Raw genomic sequence first — 23329 nt, 5'->3', positions numbered from 1 at the left:
CCCACCCACACCCACACACACACACACACACACAAAACCCAATACACTCAGCCCCATGTTTTACCAATAATTCTGCTGTTTACACGAGCTCTGCTGTTGACACTGAGAGTCCAGTTTGTGAACTTTGCCAGGACTTTGTTACTTTTCATGCAGTGACAAGCAACGCTCCCTCGAAGGCTTCCAAGTCCTGCATGCACTGCCACTGAAAGTATGTGACTAACATTTGTGTCGAGCAAAAATGAATTTATTATTTATGTCTTCAAGTATGTACATCTTTTTTGAGAGAGTACCGATCTGACGAGGTCAGGAAAGTGCTAGGAAAACAGGTGATACAGCAGGCAAAAAGCAATCACACACGTAGCTTCCATTACAAGCATTAAAGAGATTAAAGACCGAGGTTACCGTGTAAAGCACAAACAAAACAAACGACAAGAAAAAAACTGCATAGGAGAAATCCTACAAAAAAAAAACCTTTACTTAAGAAATTCTGCCAGAAACAGAACAGTTTCAACGTATTTTCAAACTGTGCAAACATAGGATTGATTTTAAAGGGGCACTCTACTGATTTCAACCTTAAAGTTCAGATTGCTCATCACCACTTATTCTGCGAAAAACTGTTGAGTGATATCCTCTGTGGCTCTGGAAATATTTTTCTTAAAGTTTGAAAAAATAACAGTGATGAGATACTGTCACAGAGGGCGTCGTGGGAAATTTAGCTTTCATCTAAATTTCTTTTACTTTGACCATACAAAACCTGTAAGTCACTACATATCTGGCCTTTACATTCCGAGAAACATTTTTTTCTGAATTTGTCTCCTGTGGCGTCCAAAACTCTTTCAAAGGGCAATACTAAATAGACTACTGTACACACTCAAAAACAGAAACCATAGGGGGATCAAAAGCAGTTTCGTTGAATTCAGTCATCACAAACTGCACTGAGCAAACAATGCATTCAACAAATTATTCTCAGGGCGTTATATACGTTACGCAAGAAATATACATGTTGAAAGTGAGTTGTTTTTTTTGAGGCTGTAAATAGCAGTGAAAGCATAATATTTGTTGGAGATCTTTGAATTAAGTCAGCCTTAATACATATAATTTGTCATATGAGGCAGAAGATGTTATGAGGGCAGCATCTAATAAACATGATTTAAAAAACCTATGCGTCGCACATAGACATGTTGTGGCTTCTCTGTAATTCACATTCTTAATACGCCTCTAACATCCTCATATCGTCAGCATTTAACAATCAACAACCAACCTCACAGTAATCTCTTAAAAACCACAAAGGCAACAATATGTAAAGCTACAGACTGCATTATTAGAGGTATGGGATGATTATGATATCGAGTCATTCGCTGAGTCCTTCAGCCCTCCTTGTCACATTGTGTCAGTGCCACTTTCTCCTAACAATGTCCTCCTGTATCTCACTGCATCAACCTGTGCACATTCAGAATATCAGAGTATTCATGCAGGCTGCGGTGCAGATGGAAGAGCAATCCCACAACAGTGAACAGGTAAAAACCTACAGGAAATATATGATAGTACCTAATTCAGTTTTGGATATTTATGCATTTTTACAATCTCTGATATTTAGTGAACTGTAACACCGGATTATAGTGTTTATTTGTGTTTTCTTGTGAAATTAAATATGTTTTAATCCACATTCATAATTCAAATCACATAATTTATCTGTGAAGGTGAACGCATATATGTATATATAGAATATCGTGTGTCAGTTTTGAATCTAAATGCTTGTCTTCACAAAACTACAATTCAAGGCACTCTCACAGGTGTTTTCTTCACCTGAAGATAAAGTTCAAGTTCATTCAAATCTCTTAAGGATATTTCAAGCGCTTGTGCTGGAAGCATTTCATCGATGAAGAATGAAACCTATCCTTGGACTGAGAGAGCAGAGTAAAGCAACTGGCCCTAGTGACCAGGATGTCAAGTCTTCACAGTGATGGCATGGTGGTGGCTAATAAGGTGTTGCATTAAGACAAATAGCTGCAGCACCAACCTATTTTCTAATGGTAACTGTACAAACACAGGAGCTATGTACAGACCAATCAAAATTCATTTATGCACACACACACACACACACACACACACACACACACACACACACACACACACACACACATCTATATGGGGGTGATGTGGGCAACACAACTATTCATGTACATGAACACATGAATGAAGTACATTATGTGCATTCAGTGAGTGACAATGTTCATACATAAAAGAAATATCTGCACTGTCGAGCCTGATCGGGCTAATTATACATTTTTCAACTAAGAACAGACCACAATCAAGGATTAGGTACTGTAAATGAACATGAGGTATGTTGATGCAAATTAAACAAAGAACATAAAACTCAAGAATGGAGATGAGTATGTACATATGGTTACATACATGCTGGTTAAATATATACACTATATGCACAGAAGATTGACTAGAACTATAATGAGATATCTTTTTGGTAACAGAGTTGGAAGACACAATGCTACTCAGATTACAGAGTCCTTGCTTTGGGGTCGGCCGGCTGTTGTGATGAAGCTGGGATATGGTTGTGGGCGTCCTGGGCTGAGGGCACAGCAGGAAAGGCAAAAACTCCTGAAGGAAGGGGAAAGAGAAACCCAGGCCACTGGCTAATAGAGAGAGGTGAGGCCCTGAACGAAGTGGGAGAGTGTAGCTGATGACCAGGATGGGGCACTGTGGAGGAGCTGGTCAACAATGTTGACCCTGGGCTGTCAGACCATGACATGGGCAGGCTGCAGGCCTCTGGACCTTGGGCTGTCCACGGTGATACCTAAAAGGGTTACATAATGGCAGGTAAATATTACACAGAACGCTTTTGCTAGTGAAGTGCTAAAACAAAGCTTTAGAGACTATGCCGGCATCCAATAATAATCGTAGAGAATGTGCTGATATTATGTAATATTATGTAATATGTATTATGAACCACACAACTCACATCTGAAGTGCCAGCAAGCTGCTCCTGTGCTTGAGGCACCACCTGATCCCAAAGCTGCTGTCCACTGATACTCAGAGAGTTCGTGCGCGACCGTTGGGTGACAATGAGAACCTCCCTGGCCCAGTCATCCATCAGACGCTGCAAGTCCTCAGGCAGGTTGTTGTCATTGCCGCTCATTATTGTGCCACTATATGTGCCTGTTTTATTGTTGCTGTTGTTGGCCTGAGCTTGAGCAAGGCCAATCACTGGCTGATGGGGTGGAGGTGTGACTCCGGTGGGATACTGCTGTGGTTGATTGAAAGCTCCCGACGCTGCTGCTCCAGCCCCTGAGAACACACACACACACACACACACACACACACATATATATCTATCTTCTGTGATACCATGTTTGATATACGCTTCATGATTCTATTTTTAGTGAGACGCTGTAAATCTACGTACTGCTGCCGCGCTCTTTGCCAAGACACAGCCGCTTCAGTGTTGTCCCTACAAGACAGAAAATACTTTATACCAAATGCTTTTTCCCATTCACTGGTGAGAATGTTCAGTGCAAAAGATGCAGTGCAAAACAAAACTATTGAATACTGCCACAAAACAAAGGAACAAACCATATGGGGAAAGCAATCAGTCCCCTGATACAGAGCAGGCCATGTGCCATAAGAAAATCATGCATGTGCTCCATACAAGAGCCATATCAAAGTGCAGCGTATGGGAGAGTATTAGAGAGACAGAGATAAAAGACGAGAGAGAGAAATTAAAAAGAAATGAGCCATAACACAACTTGTTGTTGACTGGGATGCATGTGGCATGCAGAAACCCATCTCCTGCTAATGCAAGTCAGGTAAGATGTGATATCGTTGATGATAAAGGGTGGACAAAGAGCACAAGTATCAATCAGAGACACTTGAAATGTAAGTCAGTGACACTATTAATATGAACGTTGATTATCCAAACCTCGTATAAAAATGGGGACAAGTGGTCCAATAAAGAGGAAATAATGAGCAGAATGAACTGACAGCTACTGAATTGGAAACTGCGCGAAGTTGCAAAATTGTGCCGAGTTCTTGAAGTAATCTTGTGAAAATTAAATTGAAAAGGTGAAAGCTTTCATTGAGTCAAAAGTTTATATTTTTAATAACAAGCTTAGCTCCTTGGGGGTTTGAATAAGCAATGTGTTTAAGCAATATATTTCCGATATAACGCAATAATACAGTAACAGGTCAAGTCATAAGGGTGAAGCAAAGCAACAAAAATCCAGCTGTGTCACAGAGTATTTTGACAAACAACAGAAGAAGAAAAAAAAAATCTGTGAGCTAAATGTTAATAAATTGAAAACATGGAAAACAAAAATGTGAAGCTATGCGGGAAGAGAAGAGATACAAACAGATAGATAAAGACACAGGCCCACTGAGAAATCTAGCTCGTGGTTTGCTACTGGATTTATAGGTCACTCTCTCAGATGGTTGAGGGTAATTAGACCAGCCTGTAGAGGAGCATAATCAAGGGAGGGAGACGACAGGTAAGAGCACACATTAAAATACCCAATACTACTGAACAAAACACCACCATTATTGCTTCTCCAGGGAATCTAGCAGTTTACCAGCTGATACTACCGGAAAGATGGTTCGGCTAAGGTGTTCTGTTGTGAGATGTGGAAGGTACCTTGTCCTGGGGGTGCTTGTGTGCCAGTGCCATGTCCGTGCAGTCCAGCTCCGGCATAAATATTGTCAGATGACAAAGAGCCCTTAAGAGAACAGGGCTGCTGAGTCTGCACCGGCTCAGAGGTCGAGCTCGGGAGGTGGCTGGTGCAGGACCGCGCCCTGCTGTGAGTCGGGAAGGAGCCTTTGGCTGGGGAACCATTCAAGCTCACTGTTGGCTCACCTGCACCCGTAGCACCTGGGCACACACACACACACAAACATGAAAATGAGGTTTTTCTAATTCTGGCTGAAAATATTTAACTTTTAACACATAGATTTTTAAAAAGCACCCACTGGATCTGCTGGTGTCACTGGTTTTGGTTGTGACATTTCGGAACTGCTGAACCAGAGGGCTGAGAAGTTTGCCTGGCTTCAGCCTGTGCTTGCTGGACCTCTTCCTACGGCTGGCGTGTGGTGCAGAGTGTGAAAGACCCAGGCCAGGAGGAGGAGCCTTACCAAGCCTGCGATAAAGTAGCTCTACTTCCCCCCGCTGATGCGCCTGCAGCTCTGAGATCTCCCTCAGATGTCTGGGGTGATGGAGGAAGGAACACTGATCACCGATCACTTCCAAGTTAAATCACAACACATTTTTTATAAACATAAAGTACATGAGTAAGCCTCAAGATATGCTCACTTCTCCCTGAGTCTCTGCAGCTCCTTCTTTATGTCTGAGTCCTCCATCTCTGAGTCGTTATCGCTGCTGGCGTAGGCTGAGCCGTGCACACCCCCATGTCTGCTGGGTGAGTCAGAGCTCTGCACGCTGCTGCTACGGCCGGAACGACGGAGAAAGGCCACGGCCCTCTTCATAAGGTCGCTTCCTCTGCGCTCAGAGCGAGGGTGATGAGACGGCGTGGCAGAGGCCAGCTTCGCAGGACTGCTCTCAGCCCCAGAGTCTGAGGAGAGGAAGCGCGCATGGACCGTGACATCCACGGGGACAGAGGTGGAGGTGAGAGCGCGAGGCAGGGAGCCCCGCTTGGCCGTGGAAGGAGGTGTGTCTAGGTAGAAATCAGGTGGGGCAGAGTAGCGGCTGCAACGTGTCCTCTGTGTTATGTCATCTTCAGTGCTCACCACAGAGAAGCGCCCGATGGTGGTGGAGGTAACCATGGCCTCGGCTTGAACGTGCTCCCCACTGTATCCTACAGGGTGCGCCGGTGAGGCAGCACTGCTCCAGCTCCTTTGCTTCACATCTCGCCTATTGGCCACTTCAGGAGGGACAGAAATTATCTGCCAAGAGCAAAGTTCAGACTGAGCATACAGCCACACAAATGCAATGTTCCACCTTTCACCTTTTTTTATTGTCTCATTTTCGTACCTTAAATCGTCCTCTTGTTCCAGAACAGGAAGCAGAGTGAGGGAAGTGTCTTCTCGACAGGGAAGCTGCAGGAAAATTTCCATAACACTGAATACTGTGCCACTGCAGAAATGAGCTAACATGTTAAGTAAACTAGTTAGAAGTTAGTTTAAAAAAAATAAAAGAATAATGCCAGTTGCATAGGACTGATGTTGTACATACCACACACGGCTGAGTCACTCAGTGTGCTCAAACTATCCATTCTCTCTGGAATTTGGGGCTCATATTGATGAGAGGAGGAGAGATGAAGAAAAATGACACATGAGAAAATGAATAATGGACCAGTGATAAATAACAGGAACATTTAACTAAATATTTTATACTGAAGTCAAAATGTTTACACCTTATACGTCTAAACCACGCATCAAAATGATACATTATAGTACATTATATTTGGAATGTATCTGACATATATCATGCAAAGTCGTAACCCCAGCAAGGAATGGCAGAAAGTGTTATTATATTTACCAGCTGTTCTCCTGCCCTGTAGCGTCCCTCCGCTATCGGCCCTGGTGTGCTGTTTCCCGACCCTCCTGCGGCGCTGTCTGGACCAGGAGGAGACTGGATGTACTCTGTGCAGGATCCTGGCGTCTCCGCGGCACTGCCCGACGGATACATGGGAGCATATTCCTGGTAGAGTAAATTCCTTAGTTTTTCATCTAGAGTTTTTATAGTACTGTCCACAAAGCCGCCACGGCCCAGTCGGCCTTCACCATCTGACTCATTGGGCCCCGTGCCGTGCTGGGATGGCGCAGGACTTTGGGGTAATGAGGACACTTTGGTCCCTCCCACAGTGGGAAAAGGTTGGTGGAGCACCACGGGCTGCTGCGGCCGCTCGCTCCGTGCTGAAGGAGCGTAGGGCAGAGATGGCGGCTCTTTGGCTGAACCTGGCTCCTGGAGGGGAAGAGGAGTGAGTGGAGATCCGGCCTGCGAAGTACTCACATCCAGAGATAAGGGCATGACCAGAGGGCAGCAGGGCACCTCGTCAGTGATAGAAACAGGCCGTGTCATATCAGGCATCTGCTGAGCTGCATGGACCGGCGAGATGGGGCCAAGAGGGGATCCCTGCGGATCTTCCACTGGAAAAGATGTACTGGGGGAAGACGGGGGTAAGGTTTGGGCTTTGGTTGGTTGAGCCTGATGCACACTAGGCTGCACTGGACCGCCAGCAGGCTCCACTGATGACACTGATTGGAGAGTCGGGGGTGCAGACACGGGAGGTGACAGAGTTGCCAAGAGGAGCGGGTCTGTGTTGGACGTGATTGGAGGACTGCAGAATCCATACACGTCATAAGAAAAGCCTCCACTTCCACCAGACATTGTGGAGGATGAACCTTCTTCTATAACAGAAGGGAAATATGAAGATGAGCAAAAACATCATGAGGTCCCAAAAGTTTTTCATTGAGCTGCCACAAGATAGTGCTACTGCTCCACCAATTTGCAAGAAATTATGCTGAAACTGCTCTGTAGAAACAAAGTCACCTCTGGAGGGCCTTGCAGTGCCACCGTCAGCAGGCTGGGTAGTGCCTGAGCTCCCAGGTGACTGCGTAGCTGTCCCATCAGAAGGGGTCTCCTGACTGGATGTGGGCGTCTCCTCTACTGGGCAGATTATGAACCACCTCTTTCCCGTGTGAAGAACTGCAAGCCAAGAGTTCAGAAATTCACCACAAACGTTCAAAGGACATTTTAAAAGGGTTTTACCAGACATGGATGTAGATGCGTTTTCATGAGTTTTTATAAGGGGATATTGCTTTACCGTTCTGCTGATAGACAGGCTGTGGTGCTCCAGGCTGCTGACTCTACAGAGAGATGTACAGACGCGAGCAAGATAAATATGCAAACTGCTCACTCTCTATTAAATTGCTTCTACCAATGTTCACAAACAGGCTTCTGCTCATTTCTCAATCTATGGATAAGTATCTAAAATGTTATTTGTACAGCTATCTCAGTGCTTTTACCTCCCCTGCTAGCCCTTCAGACGTCTGGCATTTAAGAGGACTGCAGCTCAACCCTGTGTCCCTTTCACCCTCCATGTCTTCATTCAGCATATCCTCAGCTTTATCCACGATGTCCTTCAGCTGATCAATGAAAATCTCCTTCTCTAACAGCAGGATGAAGCCATTCTCAACCTGTTCCAACGATGTTAAACCGTGTCAGAAATACATCCAATAGATGAGACAGTAAAGGAAAACGGTGAAAGACTGAACTAACCATGTAAGTGGCAATTTCCTCTGGAGCATCCCCGTCCAGATCAAATTTAAATGTCACCATTTTGTGGTTGTGAGTCTCCAGCTGGCATTCGACCATTTTATCGCCAGTGTTACAAACCTGGGGAGGCAGCATTGACGCTTTACAATCAGAAACATGAAACACTTCAAGAAGGTGTAAATTGCCACAAAACACACCAGGACTCACATTGAGCATGCTCAGTTTGGGTTTGCTGGTCTTTTCTTGCCTGGAACGTGTACGGGCAGACTTGCGGTGGTGTTTTCTGGGTTTTCCATCGCCCTTGCCCCCACTGGCCAAGCTGTCGTAGCCATCACTTGTTTCCTTACCAGATGCTACATCAGAGTTGAGGCTATGAAAGGGAAGGTTGAAAACACATCATCACCTCTACGTTTGTCTCTATAAAAGAGAACAGAATCTGTAAAGGCCTGAAAACTTGGACACACACCTGTCATAAGCGTAACTGGGCAGAGATACTGGTTTGTCTCGAAACACATCCTGTCGAAGTGAAAAGTATTTAGAGGACATTGGTAAAGGTTTTATTGTACACAGATTTAATTAGTGCACAACTAAGTAATACAAGTTATTGTATAGTTTTACTGTTTGCTCTTAGTTTGTGAAACTAAAGACGTGCAGTATGTTATGTTAAACTAAGAAGAAGCATCTGCTTTCATGATGAAAATATACAACTGATGTGAATGTGATTTGAAAAGCAGACAGTGTGAATTTGGTGTGTAAATGAATATCTTATATTCATATTTGATAGTAATTTTATGTATTACCCTCAAATCACTCCTACCTCTAAGGGCTCTTGTTGAAGGGTGCTGGATGCAGATGTCGCCTCCATGTTTTGCTGAGTTGTGGCCAGGCTGGCACACTCAGGCACTGAGACTGTCTGGATGCCAGCAGGCTGCAGAACTGGAGCTGGGACTGAAACTGCGACAGGAGCTGGAGGAGGGGCTGCAGAGTGGACTGATGCTGAAAGACTGACAGGAATCAGGCCTGAGGCCAAACTTTGGACTGGGAGTTGGGGTTTACCCATAGCTGAGGGTGTGTCTGAGCTTACAGAGGAGACTTTAGCTTGTTCTAAAGCAGCACCTGATGCAGATACCGGTGCTTGAATTTGGGCTGCAGATGGAGCCTGCACTGGGACCGGGGCTGGAGCTGTAAGAAGCGCTGAGGGTGGGGTTTGAGGCATGGCTGCAGCTTTACCTGGACCAGGGACTGGAGGTTGGGTTTGTGCTCGCATCAAAGCCGGAGTTTGTACTGGAGCTTGACTTTCAACTTGGGCTGTGGTTGAGACTGAGATTGAGGCTGGGGCTGGGAGTGGAACTGAAACTGTGGGAGCTACAGCTATGTCCAGACCGGCTGCTGTAGTTTCTGTATCTGTTCCACTTCTCCAGACAGGTGTCTGAAGACCATGCAGGACGGGGTGGACTGAAGCCAATAGCTGGGCATCTTCCGAAGTCCCTTGTGGAGCGATCGCCTAAGCAGGGGAAACAGGCACATTTAAAGATTCGTTCACCAGTTAATACAAGTACTTTTTTACCTCTAAATCCCCACACGCATGCCCGGCATGCATCCATTATACCACGGGTTAAGATACAATGCCACCTTACAGTGAGAACTGAGTCAAATATTCACCTGGACAGGCTGCTCAGCCAGTTCCTGCTCAGGGTTGGGGGCGGGATATGGGGTGGGTTGTACCTGAGAGAGAGGTAAGGGATGGGTGGAATGGAAACTACAGAGGTTTGGCTGAGATATGGGAGGGCCAGCCTGCTGCTGTAGCATTGCAGGGGACATGGCCATGGTAAGAAGTGGAATAGGGTGTGCCGCGCAGGGCGCATGTTGAGGTGTGGACAGAGGAGTCTGAGGGGTGCCGAGAGTAGGTACAGAGGGCAACGGAGCATGGGTTGTCAGGGTAAGGGAGTAATGCTGAGGTGAAGGTGAGTAGTAGGAGCTAGATATAGGGGGGTCACCGCTGCTGTAGGCAGATGGCAGAGGAGCTGGGGAGAAGGGAGGGGGCTTGTGGCCCCCTGTTTGAAAAACGGGATATGGTGAGGAAAACTGGGGAAAAAAAGGGAAAATGATACAAAATGAACAAAGACCAGACGGAAGAAATAATATTCCCACATGCCTTATGTACAACTTAACCCTGTAAATTTTACATTTTGCAGGATGTTTGCACCGTTGGTCTTCAATTTGTTGTTGTGTTTCTAATTTTACTAGAACACACCTGTGTGGTGATCTGCAGGGGCAGAAGAGGGGGAGGAGCACTGGAGACTGACTGTGGAAAACTGGTAGATGGATCAGGAGGGCTCAGGTGAGATGCAGGCTGGTCAGCAGATACCAGCTAAGGAAGGAAATCAAACAACTGTTTGTTTTTTTATTTTACTTTGACAGTATAAATTTTGAATTGGAAAAACAAACTAGTTCCTTAAACGAATATTAATTTACAAAAGCTCCACTTTGATATGAGTGAGCTTTACTTTGTGATTCGGTTATTCTGTGCTTTGCAGTGTACTGCTCTACCTGAGGCAGGATAGCAGCTGGTTGGAGATGGCACTGAGAGAGACAAATGGGAAGGAAACAAAACCACATAAATAGGCATTCCCATACGCACACGCACATGAAATACAGTACACGTATAGCGCAGAAGTGGGAATCAGACACACTGTTAACACACCTCACACACAACACTCAACTGGTATGATCTCACATAGCTGGTGCAACTAATTAAAGTGCACATTAACTTCCTGCGAGCTTCATTTTTTTTTGTAAATAAATTAGAGCCAAAGTAGAGTAGCCAGCAGGCATACAACTACTCAACATCCCAAACATGCCAAGTCATCTGCTATTTTTTTTTTTTTTTTTAAGATCAGGCAGCGTTCCAAACACTCCTGCTTGTATATAACCTAACCAGGCAGCTGAGTGGCCTGCAGTGAGGTTACTTCCAAACTTCCTCAGTCTACTTTTTTGTGTCTCATTACAGAGGCTTCCAGAGTCTGCCACTGTTAAATGCATGCAGTACCTGCTCCTGGCTGGGTTGGGCAGTAAGCTGTGTCTGCAGAGTCGGGGCTGCAGCTGAAAAGCTCTGTGCTGTCTGTCTACTCTGGTGCACGGTAGGGGCTGGAGCAGGTGGAGCAGAAACTGTCTGTCAAGAGACACATAGGAGAGACTGCTATTATTGAAGCCTGTGTCTACACTTTAAGACTGAATATCCCTTTCGGAAATGAAAGCTCGAGGTTTAGTGTGTCGAAGCAAGGCCAGTAACTAAACAGGGAGTGCAGAGGGGTGGTTCTAGCAGTAGGAAACTGCTAGTGGTACATTAATGGGGATTAAAACGGAGATGGGAAGTTGCGGCATTACCCACCCATTCATTGCAATTCACTGTGGCGCAGAAGCATGTGGGGATTGAAACGGATTCAGCAGCAGTGTGATCTTGTTGTTAACATACACTGCCAGTCAAAGGTTTGGACACACCTTCTCATTCAGTTCAGTGAGTGAGTGTGTCCAAACCTTTAACTGGTAGTGTATGTATGGACAAACGATTAATGCAGCTGACAATATCATGACAGATAGAGCAAGCTGCAGCTACGGCAGTATTTAGCCTACATGAGTTCTCCTACTCTAACCTACCAGTGGATCTTGTCTGCCTTCGTAGTAATGTGAGGATAACACCGGGTTCCTGTCCAGATTTGGAGCACGGCAGAGCGGGACATCCAGGCTCTGACTCTTGCACATATTCTCGACTACTGAGGAACTAATACCCCCAGCATCCCCATGGCTGTTCACTGGATGACTAGTGCCTCCTCTATCAGAGAGGGTGGGCGAACTGGTCCTGCGACTGATAATGTGATGGAGACAGTAGTTGAGAAGTGTGAGATCTCCTCCACCTTCATACAAACTCCGACGTAAAGGTGAATTCACCGGTGTCGGCAGATTGTTCGATGATGGGGTAGCGGGTGAGGCCAAAAGGGGCGTTAGAGTGCTCGGAGGAGACCTTGATTGACCAGGAGATGTGGGCGAGGCGGACTTTGAGACTGGAGTGAACTGGGTGGATGTGGCGAAAGTGCGTTTGTGTGTCTGTCCTAGGGATCCGCCTCCCTTTGTCCTGTCCTTGAGGATGAGAGACATGCAAGCATTGCAGCGGTGACGGGGCTGTGGGCTGTGTGGGGCGCTCAGACGCTGCTCTGAGGGAGGTTGTAAATTTAGGGGAAGGTGAGGTGAATCGAAATTACTTGCTGAGTCATGATGAGAGTGTTGATGCGGGGACAAGAAAGGAGGTAATAATGACTGATTCTGAGCGGAGTTAGAGCAAAGACTCTCTGTGCTATTTCTTGATGCCGGATCCTGTAATGGACACAGGCAGAAACTTGGAGTCACTGTTTTAGTGACAGAGTGTGTCCTACACTGTAACATCTCAACCAAGGAGGCGCTGCCACGCCTAAGACACACTGTGCTCTCAGTGATGAGCAGGTTCTCTTGGCATACAAAGGGTTCACTGTAGTGACGCTGATCAGGCATCATTCCAAAAAAGAAAATCAAAACATGATTATTTCAAAAAAAAAAAGGAAAGATTTAGAAAGGAAAATCTAAGCTAAGATGGAAGTGATATTCTGCATGTACTCACTGTTTGACATTGATAAGGCCCCTGGTGCAGTGGTGCTGCAGGTTGTTGAAAGGTCCCAGGATGCAGCTGACCTGTGGCTTGCTGGTAGGCGCCCTGGTGTAACTGAATGGATGCTTGTGTGTAGTTTTCGTGTGAGGCCTGTGCTGCAGGTTGCTGGTAGGGACGCTGGTGCAGCTGAGGGTCAGCCTGTGCCGGAGGACTGTAGACCGTCTGAGCTGTGGAAACGGGCTCTGGAAGCGACTGGTACGTGCCATTCTGCTGACTGTTCAGGTCATCTAATTGCATGGTAGAGCTCACTCCACTGTCAGCTGTAACAATAGAGTAAATAATAAATAAATTATGTACATATATATATATATATATATATATATATATATATATATAAAGAGAGAGAGAGCGAGCATACTGATTCAGCTCTGCTCCCACAGTGTATATTACAGAACTTTTTTACATTATTCTATTCAGCTGTATAACAGTTAACAGCCTTTTTGTAACAACTAAGCTACTATGACCAAGCAATTTCCTCTTGTGGATCATTAAAGCCTTAAAGTTCATCATAATGCCATCTGCAGGCAAGACAGACACTAAGGAAGGACGGGGGAGAAGGAGACACTGGAGTAGAATCTTATTAAAATTTAAAAGCCGAAGTTTGATTGTTTTAAATTGGTGCCTTTCAGACACTGCAGGCACATTTCATCTACACAGATCAGGCATAACATTATAGACTCGAACAGGCAAAGTAAATAACATTGACCATCTTGTGACAATTAACCCCAGAGCAATGACACTCCTTCATGGTAGCAGATTCACCAAATTCACTAGATCCCAGACTGATTCTGTGGGATGACCCATAGAGGCCCCTCCCCTCAACCATAAGGCCCCCATTAAGGGAGACCTTAATAATGTTATGGCTAATCGGTATATTTCTCTCTTACACTTTAATCTGTAGCTTGTGTCATTTCCCTGGAGCTGGCAGGGTTTTAACAGCGGTTCCATTAATCCACAGACACTGAGGCTGAGAGATTTTCCATATACAGTATTTATGAATTACTGTAGTTATAGTTTCTTACATGTGGTAGACGTGGTAGTAGGCACAGTGCAGATCAGCGTCTGCTGCTCCGCCTCTTGGTCCTCATAATCTGTGGGGGCTACTGTGGTTCCTTGTGGTATGCCGGTACTGGGCACCTGTAACAGGTTCTGCTGCCTCTTCTTCACAACTGCCTCACCATTTCCAGTGGGTGAGACAGTCCGCTCCCTCCTCCACTTAATGAGAGCCACGCGGTCTCGGATGGACTTCCCCACTATCTTCACATCGCAGTCCAGGAAAAAACCTGATTCCACCTACGAGATACGGCAAAGATACCCCATTAATACAGAATGACAGAAGTCATGGTCGTCACTCAATGCCTCATATCATAAATACACATTTCCTTCTCCTGAATCACAAAGAAACACCTTGTCCTGTCTTTCCATACATTTGCATCGAAGAGTAAAGACGAATCATTCAGTAGCTTAAGTTTCAATCAATACAGAACATGCCTCGAGCCTCATTACAAGGAAGACCACTAACCAACTCCAATTTGGATCAGGCCTAATTAAAAGAGACCAAGATTGTGTTCCAGCGTAAACATGGCTGCATTATTACCTTACTGTGTAATGGAATGACAATACATAAGTACAGCAATAATAAAGGCATATCATTTCCCGCATCAGTGTGTGTTATTATGCTGAGCACAGCCACAGACAATCTGTCTTCAAATCACCAGTCACAAGAGTTAATAGATAGCTATTGTTGCTATGGTTACTCCTTACAGACTAAATTCTAGCTATTTTTGTAGTGTTTCATTCATTATAGCAGACACTTGCAAGAAATAAGACCGATGTGACAAAAGATCCTTAGAGCTGAGACATCTAAAGCTGTCTGAAGAAAAGCAGATACACCCTGTGCTTGCAACATCTAGCTTCAGACCTCTAATTGCCTGCCACTCTGTAAAATTAACATCTGATGGTGTGAAAGTAAAGTAAATTCCACAAATATTGTCTGTTTTTAATATTCACAAAATACAAAGACCATTTCAGAAAACATTTACCATTTCTTGGGCTACAACTTCTGGGACCTCGTTCACCAAGTCAAAGCTAAACTCAATGGCACCCGTGTCTTTGTATTTCCCTTTCAGCTTTTTAGGATCTTCAACCCACAGCTTTAGAGCAATCGATGACTTCTTGCCATCGTCTTCTTCGTTAAGCTCCACCCTCACGCCCGTGTCCTCTGCAAAGAAGGCGTGATTCAGGAGGTCCTTGATGGAGTACCTGCAGGGGAATAAACACACCTGCTACTAACCCGAGCGGCAAGGCACTGTGGCAGTTAAATGTGATGCAAAACAGAGGAGGAACCGTGTCAAAGCCAAACAAAGGCAACAATGTCTGACGTCACCCAGCAGGAGCAAAAACACAACAACACAACTTTAAGATCAGGGTCAACGTCTGCCACCATGAACACAAAATGTGTTGAAGGTCCTGGCCTACTTACCTTTCTTCCCACCTGTGACAGATACACTCCCCTATTATTTCCTTAATTTCTGGGTCACCGACTTTTCCGTAGCTGGCAGGTTTTACCCCCTGAAAAACAAAGCAGCATGGACATGTCTCAGCTCATCGAGGGCACGACGGCATAACAGAGGGGAAGAAAACCCGTCTGCAGCGTTAAAGAACACTAATTGCAGACTGTCTAAAACACATTTTCTACCAGACGCCTCAGCTCTGGGGATTAGTGAGCTGCTACTGCTGCTGTGTGCTCGTGTAATTTTGAAGTTCTGGAAAAGACTAAGGTTGTTAAAATGAAACGTTTAAATCAGAAGCAGTGAAATACATCCCTGCTACATGTGCTTTGGCATAGCATTGTGGCTAATATAGCTAAAGATAAACACTGAGCATTAACTATATAATGTTGAGCTAGTTTGCTAAATTTACCTGACTTACTGTTACATTTAGCATTTTAGTTAGCTATTGCCATTTGTTTTGTTTTTTTTGCTTTATACAGTACTTTAATAGTTTATTATTTAGTATTATTTAGTATTTAGCATTCTGGCTGATTTATTGATATTATTAGGTTTTTGTTATGATGTTTTATCACTCTAAACGGAGTAGTGGTTGTGCCCTGACCTCTATGCAGTCTAGATATGAACGTTAACATAATTATTAATTAATTAATTAAAATATTAATTTGTATTATTAATAATTAGTTGCAAACCCTTGTTTCCTAATCCAACCATCAATTTGGGACCGGGAAATGATGTGTTTAATATAATTTATTTTATATAATAATGATTAAGAACTAGTAAGAAATTCAGTTTGTGCTGCACAAGCTGGATTTGACTTGAAGAGCATAATAAGCGTAACAGGATTTAAGAGTCTTAAACTTGAACTCACGCTGGTGACTTTGCGGTAGATCTGAGCAGCATTCTGACACTCGGAGTAAGGGTACTCTGAGGTGGCCATCTCTAACATGCACATCCCAAAGGCGTAGACATCCACCGCTTCGTCATAATGCTCCTCATACATCTCCGGGGCCATGAACTCTGGAGTGCCTGGAGGGTGATAAATTACAAACTCAACGTGGTTATCGGTGTTTCTCTCTGTTTCAGTGGGATCAGTATCAGAAACTCAATATGCCTGTGCAAGTCACGATTCCAGGAGTTTTGTAATTACTCACGTGAAAAATAATATGAGGTTAGGTGTGTTTTGTGACTTTGAGAAAATAACATAAAAGCAGATGCAATGAGAACTGTTGGGGCTGCTGAAGATATTCCTATAGCATAAAACTGAGCACCTGGAAGGAACAAGTCATTGTCCGTAGCATGGAAATGTGAATATAGACAGAAAATGAGAGCTAGGAATATTTTAAATAATCTACAAAACATTTTTAAATTTCTACATCAAAATATATTAACAAGTTAATTTAAGCAGATATGATCAATATTTGCATATGGATTAAATGACTGCTTGTATGTGAAAGGAGTCCTTCGTCATGATAACGCCTTTAATTGTCACCCGGTTGTCATTATCCGACCCTACAGCAACCCTAGAGTTTAAGGAGCATTTTATTGTCTTTCAGTTCATTGTTTCGGTTCTCTGGCCATCATTAGTACAACATATTATAAGATAATATACTGGACTTAATGACTCATTGCCTTAGGAATGTATTTTGCTAAGAACGTCAGAAAACATTTATTGTTCGTCTTAAATTGTATTATGTCGTAATCCGTTACGATAAAACTGTTTTGTGGCAACTACAGTAGAAGGTGACTAACCAATAACACTTTTGGCAAAAGAGGCCCTCTTCAGTGTTGCCAGGCCCAGGTCTCCAATTTTGACAGAGCCTGTAGGACCAGTGATGAAGATGTTGTCGCATTTGAGGTCTCTGTGGATGATCGGAGGAGTCCTTGTGTGGAGGAAGTGAAGGCCTTTGAGAATCTGTCTGCACCAGCTCCTTAGAACCTTAGGCTTCATGACTTTAAAGCGCTTCAGATACCTGAGGGAAGATTACAAGATACCATGATGGACATGTTCTAGGTCACACCAGTAACTATCTAAACACACTGAATGATAAAGTCATGTCTTAAAGTCTGTGCCCCAGGTAACTTCTGGGTTGTTCAAATGTTTCCAATTCGCCGTTTCTTTGTTGCTGAACATGGCTGCTTTCATTAAGCATCAGCAGCATAAACACAGTTAATACAGTGTGTCTCTAATTAAAAATCGGTTCTCAAACTAATTTCCCCAGTTTTGCTTGACAGAGAACTTTTTCTCATTTTCTTGCCTTCACTCATTTTTATATTAATTCGCTTTTGTAATTACATTTTGAGACAAGACAAATATTTCACACTGTAATATGACAAACAGAAAGGTCATTTTAGAAAATGATTTTTTTGCATTGACACTCACGTTTTTAGTGTCCCTGAGGTCATTAGCTCTGTCACCAGAACAATACACTTCTTCCCTTTCACCGGTGATTCCCAGAAGTCATAAAATCGAACAATGTTGGGATGCTGGAGAGCCTTTAGCATCTCTGCCTCCTCTTTGAACCTCTGTCTCTCTACTTTGGACAGTTTTCGTTCCTGCGGAAAAAAGATAAGACAGTTAAGTTTTTAAGTCCGTCCACTACTTTTTTCTGTATTCAGATCTGTATCAACAGAGAAGAACAGCGATTGTATACAATTTTAACATGTCTGAGGGGTGGTAGAGGAAGACGGAAGGGCTCGATTATCACCAGATTAAGTGTTTGTTTAAATTTAGTTCTCTTCAGGGATGACGCTCTGTTAGGATTGCCCATGGCTGGTGTTTAGAGTGGACACAGCCCTGGTATTTTGAAAGGCTAAACATAGGGGTCTGAACCATTTACTCCTTTTAACACCCCCATGCATAAAACATATACCACTAAAACACACACAACCACAAGTGGAATCTGTTCCACATTTTTAGAAGACAGATTAAGACATAAAAGCCTCATTTAATCTGCCATACAGAGACAGACACATCTGCCATGAGAGATAAACTAGAGCTTTAATCACATTTTTAATCTGTAAATATCAAATGTGCTACTGGTGAATAAAACACATAACAGCAGCCTGAGGATATTGTTTTTTTTTTTTTTTTTTAATCACACAGCCCAAAAGCATTAAGATAAAACTCTAACAATTGCTACTGTGTACAAGTTTTAAGAAGTTTAAAACTTTCACTTTTGATTATATAGGCCGAAGTGAGTGTATACTGGATCAATATTTTGGCCCCTGCCTTCCCTGAATTGTTGTATAAATAGTAAAACAGCTGACTGCAAACATCTTGTACATTTCTGTTTCTCTCCAGTCAGCATAACGGATACATACAACCTAGTGGCCACGACAAACGCTACATGACCTCCAGGCTTTCTCTCCTGTCGTCTTATAGCTACATTTGTTACATTTGAGTGGGTAGAGTTAGTCTGCTTTTAGTGTTTTAAATGTCTGGGATGCACGGTAACCCACTGCACAACTCAGGGCATTGATTATTGACTGGTGCTGGGGGAATCAGGTTTCATTCACAGCCCTTATTGACCTATGCAGTGTGCAGTCTGATGCGTCTTACATTACACTGAACATTGTGAAGCGTGATTCTTACTGAACTCAAATATATTTCAGCTTGTCCCATCGCTCCAATTTTCTGGGTAGGTTACATTAAAATGAACAAAGATGCTTTATAGTGAGAAGCAGGGTGTGGCCACACACAATCTGCTTTACTGGGACATCATTAAAGCAGATTTAAGCAAAGAACTGATATTTGCATCTAATCCAGTGTGTTGAGGGTACAATTCTTCCCTTAGCGTAAATATAAGACTCTTGTTTTCATGCGCATTAACTTATACACATCTTACACACTGCCGTTAGATAAACCCAGCCTTTCTCTCTTCTCTCTTTCTCTTGGTGCAGAGGGCTGAATCAGCAAGATTTGCTTTCCAGACGTATCTGTGTGGTAACACCACAGGATATAAATATGTGTTTAATACTCATTACTAAGCCATCAGACAAGACCATCGCCAACAATACAACAGTAAGACACAGAAGTCAAGGTGTTAAAGTGTCTGGGAGTTTGACTTAGACATGCCGTTCTAGCGGTTTTGCTAATTTCCGGAAAACAACGTTCACCTCAAGATATCTGCTCGTCTTTTATGAGGAAAAATGAAACAAGACTCTCGGTCTGTTCTTGGTATCAGGCAACATCTCCTGTTCTTTTAAGATCTCATTCATAAATCTTTGTATGAGCATCTCTGTTTTCTGCTGTCTCATTCTTAGTCTTACCCCTGAACACACACACTTAGAGAGACAGTAGAGGCCCAGCGTGTGAGTTACAGCAGCTTTTGTGCGCGAGCTACCCCGGCACAGAAGCTTTGAAGGGCACGGCCTCATCTCCGGGGACACAACGGTTGAATCATCATTAGATCTCCCTTAAGAACCTCAGGCAGCCACACTGATACAGATACACACACACATGCTGTAAATATGCAATTAATGTAGAGGTCGGTGTGCATCATACTAGCCTTATGATGGACATATTCTGTTGATAGTGTAGATGTGTTAAAAAATGTCCCCAGTGGTTGATTATCCTCCTGACACATAACAAAAATAATCTCTATAATCTCTTATTAAAAAGAGTCAAAACCCCAATTTTAATATGAGCAAAACGTTGTACTCCTCAATACAACTGCAGGGAGGCTTAAGCGTGGGATCTCACCAAACGTCGATACATTACCAAGAGCCCTGGTCAGGACTGCCTTTTTCCACTGAGTGGGAGACAAGCAGCTGTTGAACGGCTACATTAATAAGAGTCTGACTTCTGGAAGGACTGAATGAGGTTTCACATGCTTATGAAGGTCAGTAGATATACGTTATATCCCGATGCTAACATTCACTAAACACGGAACTCGACCTCACAGGAAAATATTTGCTGCCAATAGAAGCTGTGAGATAAGCACAATGTAATAGTGATTTAATTCTAGTTCTGACGCTGATTGATGTGGGGCTGTGATTGTGATTAGTTAATCTCTGGGGGCCAACATGGTGAACCTGGATTCTGCAAGAGCAGGAAGGCAAAAAGAGCATCAGCTCTCTTCCCTGTTGAGCGGCACTAAATCCATAAAATAAGGCTGCCTGCCTTGCAAGTGTTATTTTCGTTACAATTTAATGATCAGACGAAAGGTTACGAAGATTACGCCGACTAACCACACTGCCTCAGCCTGAACTGGCTAGGATTTGGTAAGGTGATTTGCTCTAAATGTAAAGCAGCTGTTTGACTGGAGCAGTTCTGACAGCAGTATCATAGTTCGTCTTTCAAACGTAATATTTGAGCTAATTTGAGTCTCGTCTGTCCAGACATAATTTGTGGACAGACTGAAAAAAGCTGAGCCCATTTTGAGCCCCGAAAGGGCAGCCACCGTCTACAAGTCTGTCTGCAGGATAATCTGTATATCACATGGATAGCATCTTAACTAATCATTAGATTATCACACACACTGATGAGTCATACAGCAAGCTGTCACTGCTATAAAGCTATGAGTTCACTTTATCGTCTTGTACTAAAATGTTTTTTTAAAAAAAAAAAAAAAAGAATCTGGTAAATTTAAAACTAATTAAAGTGTCATTTGGTTCATCTGCTGACGGGGCTGAAAACATCAGGAAGCTCTTCATTCAATTCACTTCGGGGTCAATAATGTATAAGGAGGATACTGAGAATATACAGACTCCCTTCACATGACATCTTTGTAAGCAATACTGTACTTACATCTTCCATCATATTTTAACTGGGTTTAGAAACAGCAATATTATTCTGAGAATGATGAGATCAAATGAAACACTGTTGTTTTGTTTAAAAATAATACAAATTTCTGTAACTGCTCATTGATTGATTAATTTTAGCCTGAAGCTGAGCTGTGTTTCTTATTGATTATTAAAGAATAACTCTAACTGAGGCATGGCTGAACCTTTGAGGGGATGATCAAAATAAGACAAAATATCCATTCGTTCCATGTGTTTGTGTGGAATTATTTCTGCACTCTTTTCATTTCAAATGAAGTTACTGTTGAATCAGTTAGCCCTGTGTTTGCGGGGACCCAGGACCTCACCAAAGACCCCTGGACTAAGTGTTAGACAGTACCCCAGCTCACTGAAGGCCTTTTTGGGACGATGACCTTTTCGGGCAAGAATAAATGTTCATGGAGTCCTAAGAGGCCTGTACAGACAAGATAATATCAGGCTGTTGGACTTGAATAAACCCAGTATACCCACCTGGAGTTCACACCAAGCTACTTCGACCCAGGTGTCGGTGTCCAGACCCTTATAGACGGTCTTGAAGGAGCCTCTCCCTAACTCAATGTCAAACTTGAGGAAACGCCCCCCAGGTGAGGTGGACACAGCCTTCATCCCGGGCTCCTCTTCGTTCTCGTCACTTCCGGCTTTACCTGTGACATCTGAGGGCGCAACCTCTGCCTTGGGCTCGGTTTCGCTCCTGCCCCCCTTCTCCTGGTCTGCGCTCGCGCTCTCTGTGGCGCTGTCTTTCAGGCCCACCCGGCTCTCGGTGCTGGAAGCCTCCTGGAGGCGGGCACCCTGTAATGCCCGGGTCCGAGTCCTATCAACGATGGTCCGCAGGTCAATGTTGAGCACCGGGCTGCTGCTGACAAACTCCGACGCGTCCACATGCTGCTCCTCGGAGTCGGACACCCACAGACTGCGCCGGATGAATCTCTGGCGAATCAGCCCCTGGTAGTCCGTGGAGGGGTACGTGCTGGGGTCGCTCGATCCTCGCAGGGCTGCGTTTTGGATGTTGACATTGTGGTCGGTGCCATTCTCATACACGGGCCTACAGGCATTGGCATTAATGTCCGAGTCTAAATTAGGTGCTGAGGAAAATGTTGATCCCAGAGGCGGATCTTTACTACTTGAATCGTCCACCGAATCCATCCCCGTTAAACTGTTATAGACACTTACTTACCGGCGACATTGTGTGGGGATGATGATGAGCGCATGCTCCTCTCCCGGCGGTGGGAGAGTTTGCAGCCTACCTGCAACACTCACATGCAGTGACGCAGTTCGCCAGCTCAGGATGTATGGGCTGATGCCTTGAATTTCTTTATGACATACAGCATCCTCTCAAAATGTCCAACTCGGAGGATGCGTGCATTGCTCCTGGCCACCTCACTCCCCGGTCCACCTTGCTGCAATAAAGCACATAGATTTCGAGTTAAGCCTGATGTCACTGCCACTTCCACCTATGAGCTCACGAAATCAGTTCCCTCCATATTGCATAAGAGCCAAGATCCAGCGCAAACTATAAAAATGGGATGTGTGCCTGCAGTGGTAAGGGAAGGGATGTTCAAACCGAGCCACGCACCAGCCCCCTCCACAGACGCATCACGGGACGACCAAGTGCGCAGCAGCCACCCCCTGTAAACACACATCCACCCGTGCTGTCTCTGATTGAAATGAATAGCAGGTGTTCCGGGTGAATGTCTGAATCAGCTCCGAGAAGTGTGACCTCAGCATAATGTCACTATAACTATCCGCGTGTACTTCTCCTCTCCCGTGCGTTGTCCTGGTGCAGAGTGCAGGATGGATAGACGCGCTTATCAGATTATGCCCTCACTGCGGCACAGTTTGCCCCGGGTTGGAGAGCAGACAGCTCTCAGCGCATCTCTCGTCCGACTGATAACACTGTTGTCTTCCCAAATTCCATCTCGCGGAGGTCTGAGGAAACTGGAATATTTCACGGCACTACCCACGCCCCTAGCAACAACACGTATCCAATAACTCGGCACGCTTTTAGGCGGCACCCTTGCCATCCCCTGACACGGGCTGTGTGGACCACACCACTGTCCGCCCTCATCGTGACGTGCTAAGCCTCCAATGGGAAGATGA

The 23329-nt window shown here is 44.3% G+C and overlaps 1 protein-coding gene across 10 annotated transcripts; it reads right to left on the bottom strand.

Annotated features, from left to right (window-relative positions):
• Positions 1 to 226: 226 nt before the first annotated feature.
• On the bottom strand, positions 227 to 23252 carry wnk2 (WNK lysine deficient protein kinase 2). 10 transcript variants are annotated; one of them, XM_047583252.1, is made up of 30 exons: positions 22806 to 23252; positions 21704 to 22629; positions 17832 to 18004; positions 17201 to 17421; positions 16320 to 16477; positions 15421 to 15509; positions 14981 to 15200; positions 13961 to 14231; positions 12891 to 13198; positions 11289 to 11411; positions 10790 to 10822; positions 10494 to 10610; positions 9902 to 10324; positions 9057 to 9743; positions 8706 to 8755; positions 8447 to 8609; positions 8243 to 8359; positions 7990 to 8160; positions 7788 to 7830; positions 7514 to 7669; positions 6500 to 7371; positions 6194 to 6251; positions 5993 to 6057; positions 5315 to 5904; positions 4975 to 5207; positions 4643 to 4876; positions 4365 to 4463; positions 3422 to 3466; positions 2978 to 3303; positions 227 to 2812 (listed from the first exon to the last, which is right to left on the bottom strand). In XM_047583252.1, exons 2-30 carry the CDS (start codon positions 22373 to 22375, stop codon positions 2516 to 2518), a joined length of 7014 nt encoding a protein of 2337 aa, XP_047439208.1. In that variant the 5' UTR covers positions 22376 to 22629; positions 22806 to 23252; the 3' UTR covers positions 227 to 2515. The 10 variants fall into 10 exon arrangements, 9 of the variants coding, with proteins under 9 accessions (XP_047439208.1, XP_047439207.1, XP_047439210.1 ...); XM_047583251.1 differs by having other exon boundaries at positions 21704 to 23252; XM_047583254.1 differs by having other exon boundaries at positions 4389 to 4463; positions 21704 to 23252.
• Positions 23253 to 23329: the final 77 nt, after the last annotated feature.

This window comes from Mugil cephalus, chromosome 4 (genome assembly GCF_022458985.1).
Source record: "Mugil cephalus isolate CIBA_MC_2020 chromosome 4, CIBA_Mcephalus_1.1, whole genome shotgun sequence".
Lineage (NCBI taxonomy): Eukaryota > Metazoa > Chordata > Actinopteri > Mugiliformes > Mugilidae > Mugil > Mugil cephalus.
The sequence above is the reverse complement of the archived record's forward strand: the minus strand, read 5'-3'. Positions and strand labels throughout refer to the sequence as shown.